Below are 17,016 nucleotides of genomic sequence, written 5' to 3'. Positions count from 1 at the left end.
AAGGCTGGCGGTTCAAACCCACCAGCCACTCCTCGGAAGGAAGATGGGGCAATCTACTTCCATAGCGATACTGCCTTGGAAACCCAAGGAGGGGTCCCTATGAGTCGGGTCCGACTCGATGGCATACAACAACAAGCTGGGATTAAATACGAAGGGCTTCCTCAAGGAGGCATACAAAAAGCCTTGAAATACTAAGTGTGGGGGGTACTTCTAGTAACCAACAGGAAACTTGATGGAAAAAGGTATTATTTTCACTTTACTAAAACCAAAACCAAACCAAACTCACTGCCATAGAGTTGATTCTGACTCATAGTGACCCCTCATTGGGTTTCCAAGGCTGGTGGGTTTGAACCACAGACCTTCTGGTTAGCAGCCAAGTGTCTTAATCGCTATGCCACCCGAACTTCTTTTGCTTTACCAAAGGACCCTTTTAATTATTGTGTTTGTCTTTTCCTTTAGAGAAAGTTAACTCCTTACTTATTTTCATCTCAGATTTAAAGTACATCTAAAAGGTCAAAGTAAGCCCTTATCAAATTTACTCCAAAGGTTTACATACAATGGATGAACAGATACCTGGTAACTGAGAAAGCAAGCTTGACCATCCTATAACGTACTGACACTAGGCATGTTGTGGTTACAGGATCAAACAGCACTGCTCAAAGTGTGGTCCGAGGACTAGCGTGGGTTTCCAAATGATCCACTACCACCCACAATGAGACAAGCACAACAGCTGAGAAGCATTTAGAAACTTCTACTGCCGTTTGACCCCATTGGACTGAGTAAGTTTATGTCTACTGGATCCAAATAATCAACTAATTGGGACTTGTAATTTGTGTGTCTTTTTTTCTAGTGATTGATTTTTATTGTAGTTTACAAAAAAAAGTATTGGTTTGCAACAGACTGGAAGTTAAGAAATGGCTCCTTCATATAGATAGTTTACCACTGGGATAAACAACATGGATTTTTATAAGCAAAAGAGTATCTCATAAAATAAAAATGAATTATAAAAGTTTTCCCAAATATGTAATTTACTTTGAGAAAAGAAACCTAAAATATTGTGGTGGTCAATATCGTTTCTCTCCTCAAATTCTCTTTATTTACTAAATAAAGCTAAAAAATTCACTTTGACCTAATTTGGAAATTACAAGAAATTGAAACAGAACATACTCTCACCATGAAGCACTAACTCTTTTTCCCCTAAATTTTATTTAGTTGGTTGTTGTTGAGAATATACACAGCAAGATAGACTGGCTCTACAGTTTCTACATGTACAACTGAGACAGGATTACATTCTTCCACTTGTGTACCCACGCCCATCCTCCCTTTCTAAGTTCTTCCTCCACTGACATGAACTTGCTGCCCCCTAACCTTCTGAGTTATTGTTAATTTGATCCCACATAGTTTTTTTATTTTTAAATCTTTATTGTGATCTGGGTGAAGGTTTACAAATTCATTTTCCACATAGCAGTTGACACACATTTTATTTTATGACACTGACAGCAATTCCCCACAGTGTAACAGCTCTCTTCCCACTTCCCTCCCTGTAGTGACCCTTTCCCTGTGTCCTTTCCTCTGCATTCCTGCCCCTGAGCTACTTCCCTGTGCAAATATTGGCCTTCTGTTCTCTCATGACTGGTTGTTCTAAGGAGTGGACCCACCTGTAAATGTAAATGTTCACCTTACATATTTATCGTTCGGCTGGGAGCTCTGGTAGCATAGTGCCAAGGCATTTGACAGCTAACCAGAAGGCTGGTGGTTCAAACCCACCAGCCACTCTTTGGAAGGAAGGTTGGGCAATCTACTGCAGTGATACCACCTCGGAAACCCAAGGAGGGGTCGCTGTGGGTTGAATCCGACTCGATGGCAGTGGGTGTTTTTTTTTTTTTTAATTGTTTGGCTGGAAGCCACGGAAGTGAGTTCAATTCCAAACCTGAAGGGTAACTAGGGGGCCATAGTTTTGGGGGTCTCATCAGACTCTATCAGCCCTGTAAACGTGGTCTTTTTTAAGACTTCGAGTTTTGTTCCACATTGTTCTCCTGCTCTCCCCAGGACCTTCTGTATTAACCCTTTTCCGAGTAGTTGACAGTGGTAGCTGGACACCATCTAGTTCTGGTCTCGTGGTCATACAGTCTGACATTTGCATGGTCTACTAATCCTTTGGACTAATTGTTTCCATTTATCTCTGGTTTTCTTTATTCTTCTCCGTTCTGTACGATGAGAGACCCATGGTTGCATCTAGATGGCTGTTTGCAAGATTTTAAGACCCCAGTTACTACTCACCAAAGTAGGATGTAGAACAATGTTTTTATGAAGTATGTTATGCCAGCTGAGCTTGATGTCCCCTGTGACCATGGTCTTGAGCCCACAGGTCCAACAACTAGCTCCCTCAGGGTGGGTGGCTGTGGCTAAGAAGTTATCAATAACTTTGCCCCTTGTTAGCTCCATTATGTATGTGGACATTCTTATAGCACATGCAAATATGTATGTAGAAATATTGTCTGCCAACCTTATATATGGTCATGGGCATATTCCCTTTAGGCTACAAATACTTGATCATTCAGCCTGTTTACCCTTCTATTTACCTGTAGATTAATATTTATTTTCACTGACAATGCAGTATTGTGTATGTAAAACAGTTTACCTCTGTTTGTATTTCTTGTGTACCTCTCTGTCTTCCTTTTCCTTAGTGTTACTGTATTGGTCACTTGCTTTTGATATATTGTCTTTCCCTTCACTCAAATCAATATTGTCTCTACCTATCCAGCAATTTCTCTCCCCTCCTGTCCCACCCCTGGTATGATCCCACATAGATAGTTCTTAAAAGAATATAATGCTCAAGGCAGACTTTTTTTTTAAACCAGTTAAGCTAGGCTAGTGTTTGGTTTTAAGATGACTTCAGAGGATATTTTGGCAATAGTTTCAAGGGTTCACCTACCCTCCATGGCCCCAGAAAGTCTAGAGTCTACGTAAATTTTAAGTTCTACTCTGCATTTTCTCCCTTTTGATCAGGATTTGTCTATGGACTTTTTGATCAAAAATGTTTGGTCCTGGTAGCCAGGCACCATGCAGCTCTGGTCTCATGGCCAAGGAGGCAGTGGTCAAGGAGGCATTTAGTCACATGGTCCACCTCCTCCTCCTGTATCTGCCTCTCCTTCCTCTATTGCTCCAGGTGAACAGAGACCGACTGCTGTGCCTCTGATAACCACTCACAAGCTTTGAAGACCCCAGACACCACACCACAAAAGAAAAGAAGCACTACACATGTTACTCGGCAAATTAACTAGCATGTCCCATGAAACCATGATTCTAAACTTCCAAACCAAGAAAGCAAGGCCTATGAGGTGTTTGGTTGTACACAGCAGCCTCAGCAACTGCTCTTTTTTTTTTGTATTCTTTTTGTCTGTTTATAATTTTTCTGAAATGTTCATAATAACTGCATTTGTATGAGAGAAACTTTACACAATGAAGAAAAGCAGTTTTAAAATCAAATCAGTACTGAGAGGTATTTTTAACTTTTATGGTCTCTACCTTGTCCTCTTATGCTAGCTCTTCCTGAAGTAATATGGACTTCAATTCAGGTTTGCAGTATTGAACTAAATATGATGTTGTTAGGTGTCATTGAGTTAGTTCCAACCCATACTAACCTTGTGTGTAACAGAATGAAACCCTGCCTGGTCCTGCACGATCCTCACAACTACTGCTTTGTTGGACCCCTTTGTTTCAGCTGTTGTGTCAATCCGTCTCACTGAGGGTCTTCCTCTTTGTCACTGACCCTCTACTTCAACAAGGATGACGTTCTTCTCCAGGGACTGGTCGCTCTTAATAATATGTTCAAATTACATGAGAAGTCATGCCATCTTCCCCTAAGGAGCATTCTGGCTGTACTTCTTCCAAGACAAATTTGTTTGTTCTTCTGGCAGCCAACAGTACATTCAATATTCTTTGCCAACACCATAATTCAAATGCATAAGTTCTCCTTCAGTCTTCCATATTCACTGTCCAGCTTTCATGTGCACATGAAGCAACTGGAAATACCATGGCTTGGGTCAGGCACATCTTAGTCCCCAAAGTGACGTCTTTTCTCTTTAACTCTTTAAATAGGTCTTCTGTAGCACATCTGTCCAATGCAATATGTCATCTGATTTCTTGACTGCTGCTTCCAAGGGTGTTGATGTGGATCCAAGAAAATTGAACTCTTTGACAACCACAATCTTTTCTGGTTATCGTGATGTTGCTTATTGGTCCAGTTGTGAGGGTTTTTATTTTATGTTGAGGTGTAATCCATACTGAAGGCTGTAGTCTTAGATTTTCATAATTAAATGCTTCCAGACCTTTTGGCTCTCAGCAAGCAAGGTTGCATTATCTGCATGTCGCAGGTTGTTAATGAGTCTTCCTCCAAACCTGATGCCTTGATCTACTGCATACAGTCCAGCTTCTTGGATTATTTGCTTAGCACTCAAACTGACTAAGTATGGTGAAAGGATATAACCCTGATACACACCTTTCCCAATTTTAAACCACATAGTATCCCCCTGTTCTGTCTGAATGACTTCCTCTAAGTCCATGCACAGGTTCTGCATGAGCACAAGTAAGTGTCCTGGAATTCCCATTCTTCACAATGTTATCCATAATTTGTTATGATTCACACAGTTAAATGCCTTTGCACAGTCAATAAAACCAGATAAACATCTTTCTGGTATTCTCTGCTTTCAGCCAAGATCTGTCTGACATCAGCAATGATATTCCCCATTCTACTTCCTCTTCTGAATCCAGCTTGAATTTCTGGCAGTTCCCTGTTGATGTACTGCTGTAATTGTTCTGAATTCTTTTCAGCAAATTTTACTTGCATGCGATATTAATGATATTGTTTGACAACTTTCACATTCTGCTGGATCACCTTCTTTAGAAAGGGCACAAATATGGATCTCTTCCAGTCAATTGGGCATGTAGCTGTCTTCCTGTTTTCTTGGAACAGATGAGTGATCACTTCTAATGTTGCATGTGTTTGCTGAAACATCTCAGTTGACATTTTGTCACTTCTTGGAGCCTTGTTTCAAGCTACTACCTTCAGTGCAGCTTGGACTTCTTCCTTCAACACCACTGGTTCTTGATCATATGTTACCTTCTGAAATGGCTGAATGTCAACCAATTATTTTTGGTACAGTGATTCTATGTATTCTATCTTCTTTTGATGCTTCCTGCTTCATTCAATATTTTACCCATGGACTCTTTCAATATTGTAACTTGAGGCTTGAATGGTTACTACAGTTCTTTCAGCTTGAGAAAGGTCTTTGCAAATTTCATAATATTTTAATTTCTCAAGTCTTCTCAAGCCACATCTGGCAGTTTTTACTGTTCTGTTCAGTTTTTTACTTCCTCATTTCTTCTATTCACTTTAGCTACTCTCCATTCAAAACCAAGTTTCAGAGTCTCTTCTGACATCCATTTTGGTCTTTTCTTTCTTTCTTGTCTTTTAAATAACCGTTTGCTTTGCTCATGTATGATGTCCTATAACTTGTCTGCTCTTCAGTCACTACTGTTTAACATATCCAGCCTATTCTCAAGATGGTCTCTAAATTTAGGTGTGATATACACTTAACATGGTACTTTGGCTCTCATGGATTTCTTTTAATTTTCTTTAACTTCAACTTGAATTAGCATATGAGCAACTGATGCTCTATTTGCAGTTGACTCCTGGCCTTGCTCTGATTAATGATATTGAGTGTTTCCACTCTCTGTTTCTACAGACATAGTTGGTTTGATTCCTGTACATTCCATCCAGTGAAGTCTATGCATATAGTTGTCATATAGGTGGTCGAGAAAAGGTATTTTTATGAATAAGCCACTGATCTCACAAAATTCTATCATGTAATCTCGCGCGTTATTTCTATCACTGAGGCTGTATTTCCCAACTACTGATTTTCCTTCGTTTCTAGCCTGCGTTCCAATCACCAGTAATTGTCAGTGCTTCTTGACTGCATGTTGGTCAATGTTAGAATGCAGAAATTGATAGAAATTTCAATTTCTTCATTTTTGGCATTAGTGGTTAGTACATAAATAAGAATAGTCCTATTAACTGGTGTTGCTTGTAGAAGTATGGACATTGTCTTATAACTGACAGCATTATACCTCATGATAGATTTTGAAATATTCTTTTTGACAACGAATGTGACACTATTCCCCTTCTATTTGTCAAAGTAGACCACATGGATTATCTGATTCAAAATGGCCAGCACCAGTCCACTTCAGCTTACAAATGCCTAGGATGTTAATCTTTATGTGTTAGATTTCATTTTACATGACTTCCAATTTTCTTAGTCATACTTTGTACATTTCATGTTCTGATTATTAATGGATGTTTGCAACTATTTCTCATTTTGAAAATTACACATATTAGCATGTCTTAATCCAAATGATTTAAATGCAAAATAAATGTGTATTTTTCTGATTTGAGATAGAAAATTGATTAGTGGTTGCCAGGAGCTGGGGAGGAATAGGGAATGGGGAGTGACTGCCTAATAAATATGTGGTTTATTTTTGGGGTGATGAAAATGTTCTGGAATTAGAGAATGTACTAAAAGCCACCAAATTATACACTTTGAAACAGTTAAAATGGTGAATATTTATCTCGATACATTTTTTTGTAAAGGAGGGGTTGGTTTACAGTGTAAAATGCTATCAAGAGTGCGACGTAGTGAATTACCTAATATGGCTCTTCTAACCATGGTCTTTGTGACTCCTACCAGATGAATGGTTAGAACTATGCAAACGTAAGGTGCTTATGGTCCACCAAGGGGACTGGATACCTTGTCAGTAATGTAAATGAGGTGCATGGGACACTTATGGGATTGGGACCAGGGAAACAAGGTGTATAGAACTCTAACGTGAGGATTGGTCAGTGTTTCCATTCCGTTAGGCTTAAAATGAGCCATCCCAAAAGTGGAAAAGGGGATCTCATCACCATTAAGACAGAGAAAAGCCTGGAATGGAGTACGTTCTTGGACCCAAGATCCTTGCTCTGAGACGATGGCAAAGAGTGATGGCAGCAGTAGCAACAGAAACAGAAGTGAGAGACTGGCATGAGAAAAAGTGGCAGGCTTGCCAGCCCATGCAGTGAGAACGCTGAGTGCCTTTAGGCAAGAAGCTTGCTGGCAGAACTGGATGCACTTATTGGCAGAACTAAATGATCTTTCTAACACCTGCTTCTCGGCAGGGCAGAGGCCATGCCGAAAGGCCAAGGGCCAAAGAGGAGTGCCTGTGCACACGGCAGAGGAGAGACAGTCCTGATCAAAGAATTGTATCCTGAGCATTCCTGAACCTGAATTATAACCTGTTGTTTACCTAATAAATCCCATAATCATAAGCACTGTCCATAAGTTCTGTATGGCCACCACAATGAATTATCGAATTCAGCAGAGAAGTAAAAAGTGAAGCAGGAAGGACGGGCGGTGTCAGAATTTGTAAAAAAAAAAAAAAAGTTGGAGGGTGGCGGCATGTCTGACCTCTGTTTCGTGGGGATCAGCCTTGGGCTGATGCTGCTGATGGTGACTGTCTCCTCTTTGTGAAGTTAGAGGAGGTCAGAGGAAATTGCCCCATGCCCTTTTTTGCAAAGAGGAAAGAGGACTGAGAAAAGGCTGTTTCTATTAATAATGAAGAGGTTACCTTTAAGAAAGTAGTTTCTGCAAGGTATAACGCTAAAATGCAAGAGACAGGGAGTGGACGTGAACTGCGCAGAACAGAGAACATGTATATATTACTCTGGATCAGAATGGTGGTGGAGAAGGTGAGAGGATAATAGCCTGAGAAGTGTGAGTAACAGTACTGGGGAGGATTTTGGAGAAACCAGGCTTTGGATCAGTAGGGGAAAGGGTCCTGGGGAGATCTAATTAAAAATCCAAAGCAGAGAAGGAGAGCATAAGGAAATCTTGAGAGAGAGACACACAGTTAGTGAATTACAGAGTCAAGTCATGTGTAAAAGTGAGAATAGTGGGAGTGCATTGAGGTCTTGAAGAGAAAGGGACGAGTTGGGAGAAATGACTGTAGGAACTGGGACAAAATACGAAGGTGTGTGCATGCATTCTCAGTAAATTTAGTTTCAAAAACTTGATACTTCACTCACCTGCCTATGAGCATCTCGGAGGTAGGTGTCATATCCAGTGCCCTCGACATGGTAGGATGATTTTGCTTCATCTGGTACCAGACAGAGAAAACTTAAATGGAAAAAAAAAAAAAAAAAAAACCAACCGTAATACTCTCACAATTCAATCATACATTTACAGTTTGTTAAAGTATCCAAACTCAAAAAGACTCATTGCCATCAAGTCGATTCTAACTCATAGCAACCTCCGTAGTCCTAGGCTATAAATCTTTAGGGAAACAGACTGCTCCATCTTTCTTCTGTGGAGCGGCTGGTGGCTTTGAACCACTGACCTGGTTTGCAACCAAATGCCTTAACCACTACACCACGTAATGATAACCTTAAGTTTCACCAAGTATTAAAGCGAATGGAAACTCAGAAAATAACCTTTTATGTTTTAAGTACTTATCTTGAATCAGTATTAGAAGTCACTGAGTAAATACTCTTTCACTAATGGTTTTATTATAAATTACTCATTCCACTTAAGCAAGATTTTTTTTTTTTCCTCTTTACATTACTGCACAATGACATACTGCTATGGTATTTGGTAATCTCAGGAAATTAGCTTTTAAGTAATTAAACTTGAGATTTTTATGCAGTCTAATTATGCATCTTGAGTCATATACAATTTTCTATAAAGTCACCTGCCAAACCCAGGCATTATCAGTGACAGCTTTGCAAAGGAAGAGAAAGAGAAGAAAATTACCACAGAAGGGGAACTTAAAAAAAAAATTTAAGAATACAAAACGAACAAAAAGAATAGCCCCATGCTTGGCATACATGAGTACGTGTTAAGTAAGTACAGTCTGCCAAAATGGCAATCCTCAATGCTGTTCCAATTGGGAAGTGCTGTAATGTTTATACATATATTTTTAAAGCAGGGTACTTTAAAGCTTTATTTCACCACTGCTATTTGTTCTTTTTTCTGTGTTAAGCAGAGCTTTTCTCTTTTGTTATCGATGCTGCCCTAGGCTGTCACTTGCTACATAAGCATGACAGGAAGCAGACATAATTTTCAGATTAAACAAAGGAAGACTTCCATTCAGTTCATAATATCTTTATCTATTTTTCTAACAAATGAAGGGCAGGGCTATTTTCCGTTATATAAATAACAAAAGATGAAAGTCATATTTATATAGCAACTCACCTATTGACGATTTTATGGACCTCAGTTTTCCCATCCGTTTTGGGGTGGTCAGGAGTGGGAGGAGGTGAAGAACTGAGCCACTCCTGGGCTGTCAAAGCATTGTCTGGTGCAATGTCAGTAAACAACGGATCTTCCTCCAGATCTCTAAGTTTAAATGAATGATGTATAAAAACCCATTTTATTAGGGTAGTTTCTAAACCAAAACAATCTCTGCTATGTTCTTAGAAAGCATTCTATCATTTTGCTAATATAAAGAAAAAAATACTAAAGAATTTATATTTATACTCTATAGACAAAGTTAACATTTTACACTAACACTGAACATATGAATATACTGATTTTGTTAGGTTTAATTAATAGATAGTATCATTTTTAATTTAAAAGGATATAGTAGTGGGGCATGTAAATTTTATTTTGAAAAACTCTTAAACTATTAGAGATTTGTTTGTTTAAGAATGAGGGAGAGGCATCAGAGGAGAGAGACTGTTAGGACCCTGTATGAAATACTCAACTCTCAGAGTTGGATAAAAACTTACACTGCTCCTGCTATCAATCCATTCTCTACCACATCTTTATCTTCTGGGCACAAAGGCTTATATTCTGTATAATTTCTTTCTTCAAGATTTCTTAGGACCAAGTTGTAAAGAATGTGCTCATTGGGTTTTTGTAAAAGATGTTCAAACATTCTTAATGTCATTATGCTTATCTGAAACCAAAAATAATAAAAGCTAACCAAAAAATATCTTTAAACAAGTTACTCTTCTTGCCATCCCATGACTTATGCTTTTGACTTCTAGAGCCATATAAAAGGAACAGGCTGAACACATCACACGTATGCTCCTAAGTCCAGGAGGTGCCACTGTGACTCATCACACAGCTTACCTCATCAGATATATGGTCACAGTGTTCAATTAACCTATGTCTTAAAGGATGTCTGCTGATTTCTGCCAGTGTTTCTGGTTCCCTCTGTTCTCCGAGGATAAAAAGCACCATCTCTTGAAGCAGAACATCCGAGGTGACTTGCCGGACGATGCGATGCAGCAGAGCAGTTGATGTCAGAATACCCATCTCAGAACTGAGCACAACAAACAGGTACTTAGGGGCAGAAATGACAGGAGTGCAGTGCTGTTGTTTGTTTTTTTTTATGGAGAGAGGCCACTCACGTTTGCATTAACTGGGGTTCCATCACACCAATGAAAAACCTTTCATGAACAGCTTTGGCCAGAGCAACAGCAGCAGTCTGGAATACAGTATGAACACCATTCTCTTTTGTTTTTTAATGGAAAAAAAAAAAAAAGATGAACGTGTGATATCAATACATGAGTTTGCACTCCCCATCTGAACTAATACGGAAAAGCAAAATGTCCCTCCTGACCGTTCACTTGATGACATATTAACCTAGATTAGCTATTGGGTCCTTAGCATTTTATCTGAATTTCCAGCAATAAGAGGAACAGGACAAAAACTATTATCCTAAGCACCTTACAATAGTAACATCTCCCCAAAGATGAGAAACTTCATGTTCCCTCATGAAGCATTGTACATACTTACAGAATCAAAGGATAGAACTTGAACTTTGATTTGCTCCAGGGTTGTAATACACACACACACACACACACACTTTTGCTTTATTTGCTTGTTTGTTAGTTTATTTTACTAACTGTGCTATCCTCACTAAAACATTTACGAGGTAGTCAGGGATAGAAACAAAAGATTCAAATTTTACTTGGTAGACATGTACATTTTAAAATTATCAATGAACAATAACAAAAATTCTCAAACCTTTTGTGCTTCCTTAATGAGCTGATCACAATAATCAAACCAGGAAAGAAACGAAATTAAGGCTCGTTTTCCTGGAAATGCTGAAGCATCTTCTTTATGACTATAGGAGTCCAAGCTGTAGGACATGGAAGAAACGCTAAGTCCAAAGTTAGTTAAAAACGTTAACCCTACCCAGTGTATCTGAAATATTGCAGACGCATGAATGGATTCACACAGTGTGATATAGTCACACAGGCAATGCTGGATGACAAACAAAAGAAGGTTATGAAAGAAAGCCAAAGATAAAACTTTAAAAAATAAAAGTTGTAAATAATTTTCACTAAGTGGGAAGAGAGACACTAAAGTAGAATGGAGCGGTAGAAGAAAAATAAGCCACCCAGACAGCTCCTCATAGTGTCATTATAAATAAGTAACAGCAACAAAAAGGCTGAGGCATGTGGGAAAGGAAGGCAAAGAGGAGGTGCACAAAGAAATAATGACTGAACTATTCCTTGTCTTCCTGCCTGAAGACACAACACAGAGGTGGTGTTAACAACTGGGCCTGTCCCACAGATGCTGAGAGAATACCAGGCAGAGAAAGAAGTAAACACTGAAAAGCACTAAAATGTTATATGGCAAGGTATCAGACTGCATATAGGGATGTTGTTGTTGTTGTTGTTATGTGCCGTCGAGTCAGACCCGACTCATAGCGACCCCTCCTTGGGTTTCCGAGGCAGTATCACTACGGAAGTAGATTGCCCCATCTTCCTTCCGGGTGTGGCTAGTGGGTTTGAACCGCCAGCCTTCTGGTTAGCAGTCAAGTGCCTTAACCACCATGCTACAAGAGCTCCCTCATACAGGGGTAGGGAAAGGCTAATTTTATTTATGCTCCTTTATACTTTTTAGTAACTTATGAATGTTCTGCAATAAACATGTTTTCCTGTAAGAATCAAGGTGGGGGAGGGGGGTGAGACACGGGACACTAAAAGGTGGGTAGAAAAAAACAGGACACAAAACTGCCCTCACGGCTGAGAGAATTATTAATAAAAAAAGGAGAGTCTTTCTTTTAGGGCTTTTTATTTTTAATAAAAATAATCCAGATAATGTTATTGGTATTAATGTAAGCCCTTAAGAACTGATCACTGGAAAGGACAAAATAAAAAGTGGCTTAACTATGTGACTGCTGGATTGTTCCCACACCAGTTTTGTTACCACTGATGGTAACAAATTCAACTGAAGCCTCAACAAAATAATCCCATCCCACGATCGCTAATAATGCTGTAGTGTTCGAAACTAAAGATCTGAACACTGTCAAATAGAAACAGATCCAGAAATTTAGCTGCAAGAAGTCACCTTTATGGGAAAACACAAATAACAGTTCTTACCCCCAGTTAATTGCTTCCACTGTTTCAATATCTAACGGATCCACAGACTGAGGTAGGGCCTTGTACAGGGCAGCCAGCCTGTCCGTCAGCAGCTCACACAGGCAAGTGCTCTGGGTAAGGCATTTTGCAGCTGCGGGCTCTGGCAGACTCACTAACAACATCAAGCCCTCACAGGCTTTCACAGCTATTCGGCCATCCTGAGGAAAAGAAACACATACCCCTTTACTTCTTGAGTTAGATATACATCAAGTTGCTTGGGAAAATTCAGTGTGTAAGGACTTAATGTTTTACACTAAAATAAGATAGGCTTTTCTTTCCTTTTCTCCTTCCCCTATGTTTACCACTGTAGTCACATTAGGGAAAAAGTTAATGAAGAAAACTCACAGGACTTCTAGTAAGGTTTAACAAAGAGTTCACTAAGTTGTAGTCCTGGTTTGGACGAACCACGGAGGCCTCTGGCAGTGACGTGACACTGAGATTGTCCAAGCTGGTGGACAGATCGTCCATCTGGTGAGGAGGCTCATCTTCTAACTCTGTCTGTTCCATTCCTGTAGTACCAGACAGTTCCTCTGGCTGACGGGCCTGTCCCGTATCTGTTGACAAGGCATCTTGACCTTTCAGCGAGCCCTCTGAAGTTACATCTGGTACGCCTTTGGAAGCCAATGACTTTAGCTTACTCTGTAAAGGAGTACACATTCTGTAAAATTCACACCAACAGCCGAATCACTATAAATCACATTTTTAGTGTATTTGTCTATCACTGACATTCTACGTCTAACCAATGAAGCAATGAATAAAAAGTATCGTGACAAATGAAAATTATTGCATGGGGAAGAGAATGAACTTCGAGAAGAAAAATCTCTTCTTAGCCCAACTGAGGTATTCTTGTAACAAAAACCAAAAGAACTGTAATACTTCCCCTTACTAATAAATCTTTAGAAATGTGAAATCCTAAGAAGACTATTCGAGCCTTAGGATGCATGTGATGAAAGCTGGCATTCACAATCCTCACCACTGCCACGCAGGGGGTTTGGCAACTTAGCTGCTCACCTACCTCCTATAAGGGCAGCATTAACAAACAAAAAAAAACCTTACTGCCATAAAATCGATTCCGACTCATAGCGACCCCTCCTTGGGTTTCTGAGGCATATCTCCACGGAAGGAGATTGCCTAGTCTTCCTTCTAAGGAGTGGCTGGTGGGTTTGAACTACCAGCCTTCTGGTTAGCAATCAGATGCCTTATGCACTACACCACCAGAACTCCTAAGGGCAGCACAGGACCCTGAATTCCTTGTTCATTAATGGGAAGTAAGAAATAAATCCACACACCTAATTAGAAAGGCTACAATTAAAACAAAAACCTGAAAATACCCAATGCTGACAAGGATGTGCTGGTGGGATACAAAATGCTGAAGTCACTGGAAAACAGTGGCAGTTCCTTATGAAGATAAATATCCAATCCCACCCTGGGTATTCACCCAGTGAAGTGAAGCCAAAACCCACACAAAATTCGAAGGTGATTGCCCAAAACCAGAAATAACGCCAATGTCCCTCAGCTGATGAATAAGTAATAAATAGGACCTAACTCATGGATGAATCTCAAAAGCATTATGCTAAGTTAAAAAAAAGCCAGACTCAAGGGCTAATTAATTTCTATGACTTTGTGAAAAATGCAAAACTACTGGGACAAAAAACAGATCAGTGATGGCTAGGGGCTGGGGGTGGTAACGCCATAACTACAAAGGGTGTGGGAATTCTTTTTAGGGTGATCAAGCTATTGTGTGTCTGAAGTGTAGAGGTGTATATGCTTGTCAAAATCCACAGAGTGTAGACCAGAAAGAGGGCTCCTGGTGGTGCAAACGGTTAAGCACATGGTTACTCAGTGAAAGGCTGGTTGTTCAAATACACCCAAGGTGCCGCAGAAGAAAGGCCTGGAGCACCATTTCTGAAGGGTCATAGCCATTACAAACCCTGTGGAGCACAGCTCTACCAGGAAACACAGGGGTCGCCAGAAGTTGGAATCAACTCGCTGGCAACTGGTTTAGCGGTAGACCGAAGAGTGAGCTCTACTGTATGTCACTTACACCTTGATCTTAAAAAAAAAAAGATATTTTAGAAAACAAAAAAACAAAACCAAGAACTCAATTATTTTTTCTAATACGAATGACTTCACTGCTGAAAACAGAAGTGGATGAAAGCAGGAAGTACGCAAAAATTGCTATTTCGAAACTGGAAGTAAAATCCACAATATTAATTGATTCAAGTAAACCATGAGTCAGTGACTATGGCTATAGGAAGACAGTACAAAGCAGCAGAGTGGTTCCAACTGCAAGACCAGGCCAGAGAGGCAATGAGCCGTTTCTTCCACCGTGTTCAGATCTGCACATACCTTCCCTCCCTGGGCCAGGGCACCCGCACCACTAGTCGCAGCCAAGCTGGCTGAAAAGGTGACAGCACCTGTGGCTCCGCTACCCCTGATTCACCCTCAAGCTTCACCCTGGCCAATCCTTAGCTTCATGATCATCCAGGTCCTGAACCAGCCCAGCTGTCAAACGACTACGGTCCACCAAAAAGCCCATGTATCTGGTTCAGTTGTATACTGTGAAGATCTTATGTGAAGATCTTATATGTCAAGGTATTTCAAGTTAGAATAAAACAGTGATCACAAATGAAAAATCATTCTGGGAAGTAAAACAACTGATCTGATACGCAAAACATAAGTCCTTTTGCAGAATTCAATTCCAATTTTAATTCTAATATGAGCATATTTTGAAGGTTAACAAGAAATGTACCATACCTCAAGAAAAAAATTAACTAAATAGGGATCTTGTTTCAGCTTTGCACACACGATACAAAGAAACTGAATTTCTTCATTTTCTGTTGGAGTTGCAAGAACTTCACCACAAAGTCGAATTAATTTCTGTCAAAAAACATTAAATTTAAAAAAAAAAAAAGCTTAGGTTACTTTTACAAGCATGCAAATAATCATCCATTTATCTTAAGGATGTTGAAAAATTTCAAATATGTTTACATTACCCTAAAAAATTAATGAGATACATAATGAACTCTGGAGATATTACATAGGTAAATTAAAAAAAAAACCTTAATGTGTAACATTTTAAAAGAGAACTACAAAGCCATGAAAGTGTACTTAACACATCATTAATCAAGAGAGCTCAAGTATTTGCTAATAATCTCACGTTATTTTCAGAATAATTTCATTAATTTTACTCTTGGAAAAAAAATCACAAAAGATCATTTCTGTGCAAAAAAACCACACAAAAACCAAATAATTTGTTAATTATTTACATAATAATAACCTACCTGGTGGCGTAGTGCCTAAGGCACTTGACTGCGAACCAGAAGGCTGGCGATTCAAACCCACCAGCCACTCCTTGGAAGGCAGGATGGGTGATTACTTCCATAGAGATACCACCTCAGAAACCCAAGGAGGGGTCGCTATGAGTCGGATCTGACTCGAGGGCAGTGTGCTTGGTCTTTTGTTTGGAACCTACCTGCACTGGTCTATGCACATTAATGTGTGGAAGCAGTGGCTGCCGGATTCTTCCCAGAAGTTTAGTGTAGAACACCAAAACCTGCTGTTTCATTCCTGGAGGACACTGGGCGTAGGGAAAAGAAGGAAAACACACAAGAAAAGAACAGATGATACAATATACTTATTAAAAAACTAAAAGAAATGATGGATATCAATGCATTCCACTTTTAAAAGACAAAATATGATTAACCTACTAATGACTGTCAGAATAAAACTTGCAATCAAATACTAATGACTAGTGTCCTACAATTACACATCAGAGACTATACGGTAGCATATGCAATATAATTATTAACAACACTGGTGATGATACGTTGCTGAGATCAGAGTTTGGTTCAGGTAGGGCCAACCTATTTATATTCTAAATGCTGGCTACCATGAACACTGTTAACTTTCTGGCCAGAGAACAGGCAGACCTTGATACTTACACTAATGACAAACAGTCAATAACTTTTCATCATAGAAAGCCTTCTAACACTCAAAAAAACTCATTGCTGTCGAGTCAAACCCTACTCCTAGCAACCCCTTCTTGGATTTCTGAGGCAGTATCACTAGGAAATAGATTGCCCAACCTTCCTTCCAAGGAGTGGCTGGTGGGTTTGAACTGCCAGCCTTCCAGTTACTAGTCAAGTGCCTTAGGCACTATGCTACTAGAGCTTCTCCTTCTAACACATTTATGTAAATAATAATATGTAGCAAATACATGTAAAACAAAAGGAATCCTACGGCATAAACTGCTTTGTGACTTATTGTGACAACGCTTTTATTTATACTATGATAACTATAGTCAATGAATATTAAATATAGAAGTTTTGATAGCAGTTGTTTAAATATTTGCTGAAAAGCAGGTGAAACTGACGATTATATTGTAGATTCAGAGGGTAGAAATTAACAAGGCCTACATTCTAGAATGAAGCAGCTTATACTCCCTCACATTTAAAATACAGTCATGAGATGAGTATTTCCTAAGCACCATCACATCCATGTTATCTGGAAACAGCATAAACTATGATCTGAAGCACCATAACATT

The 17,016-nt window shown here is 39.4% G+C and overlaps 1 protein-coding gene across 1 annotated transcript in view; it reads right to left on the bottom strand.

Moving 5' to 3' along the window:
* The window catches only part of FHIP2A (FHF complex subunit HOOK interacting protein 2A), a 35,725-nt gene that overhangs the window by 5,341 nt on the left and 13,368 nt on the right, over positions 1 to 17,016 (bottom strand). Inside the window, 12 exon segments of the mRNA XM_042781045.1 lie at positions 2,550 to 2,567; positions 8,061 to 8,101; positions 8,104 to 8,210; positions 9,285 to 9,428; positions 9,821 to 9,990; positions 10,167 to 10,359; positions 10,448 to 10,524; positions 11,067 to 11,181; positions 12,431 to 12,627; positions 12,815 to 13,108; positions 15,227 to 15,349; positions 15,945 to 16,049. Of these exon segments, the coding sequence (XP_042636979.1) occupies positions 2,550 to 2,567; positions 8,061 to 8,101; positions 8,104 to 8,210; positions 9,285 to 9,428; positions 9,821 to 9,990; positions 10,167 to 10,359; positions 10,448 to 10,524; positions 11,067 to 11,181; positions 12,431 to 12,627; positions 12,815 to 13,108; positions 15,227 to 15,349; positions 15,945 to 16,049 (1,584 nt within the window).

This window comes from Orycteropus afer, unplaced genomic scaffold (assembly GCF_000298275.1).
Source record: "Orycteropus afer afer isolate SDZICR_OR568_19922 unplaced genomic scaffold, OryAfe1.0 scaffold00082, whole genome shotgun sequence".
NCBI classification, from domain to species: domain Eukaryota; kingdom Metazoa; phylum Chordata; class Mammalia; order Tubulidentata; family Orycteropodidae; genus Orycteropus; species Orycteropus afer.
The sequence above is the reverse complement of the archived record's forward strand: the minus strand, read 5'-3'. Positions and strand labels throughout refer to the sequence as shown.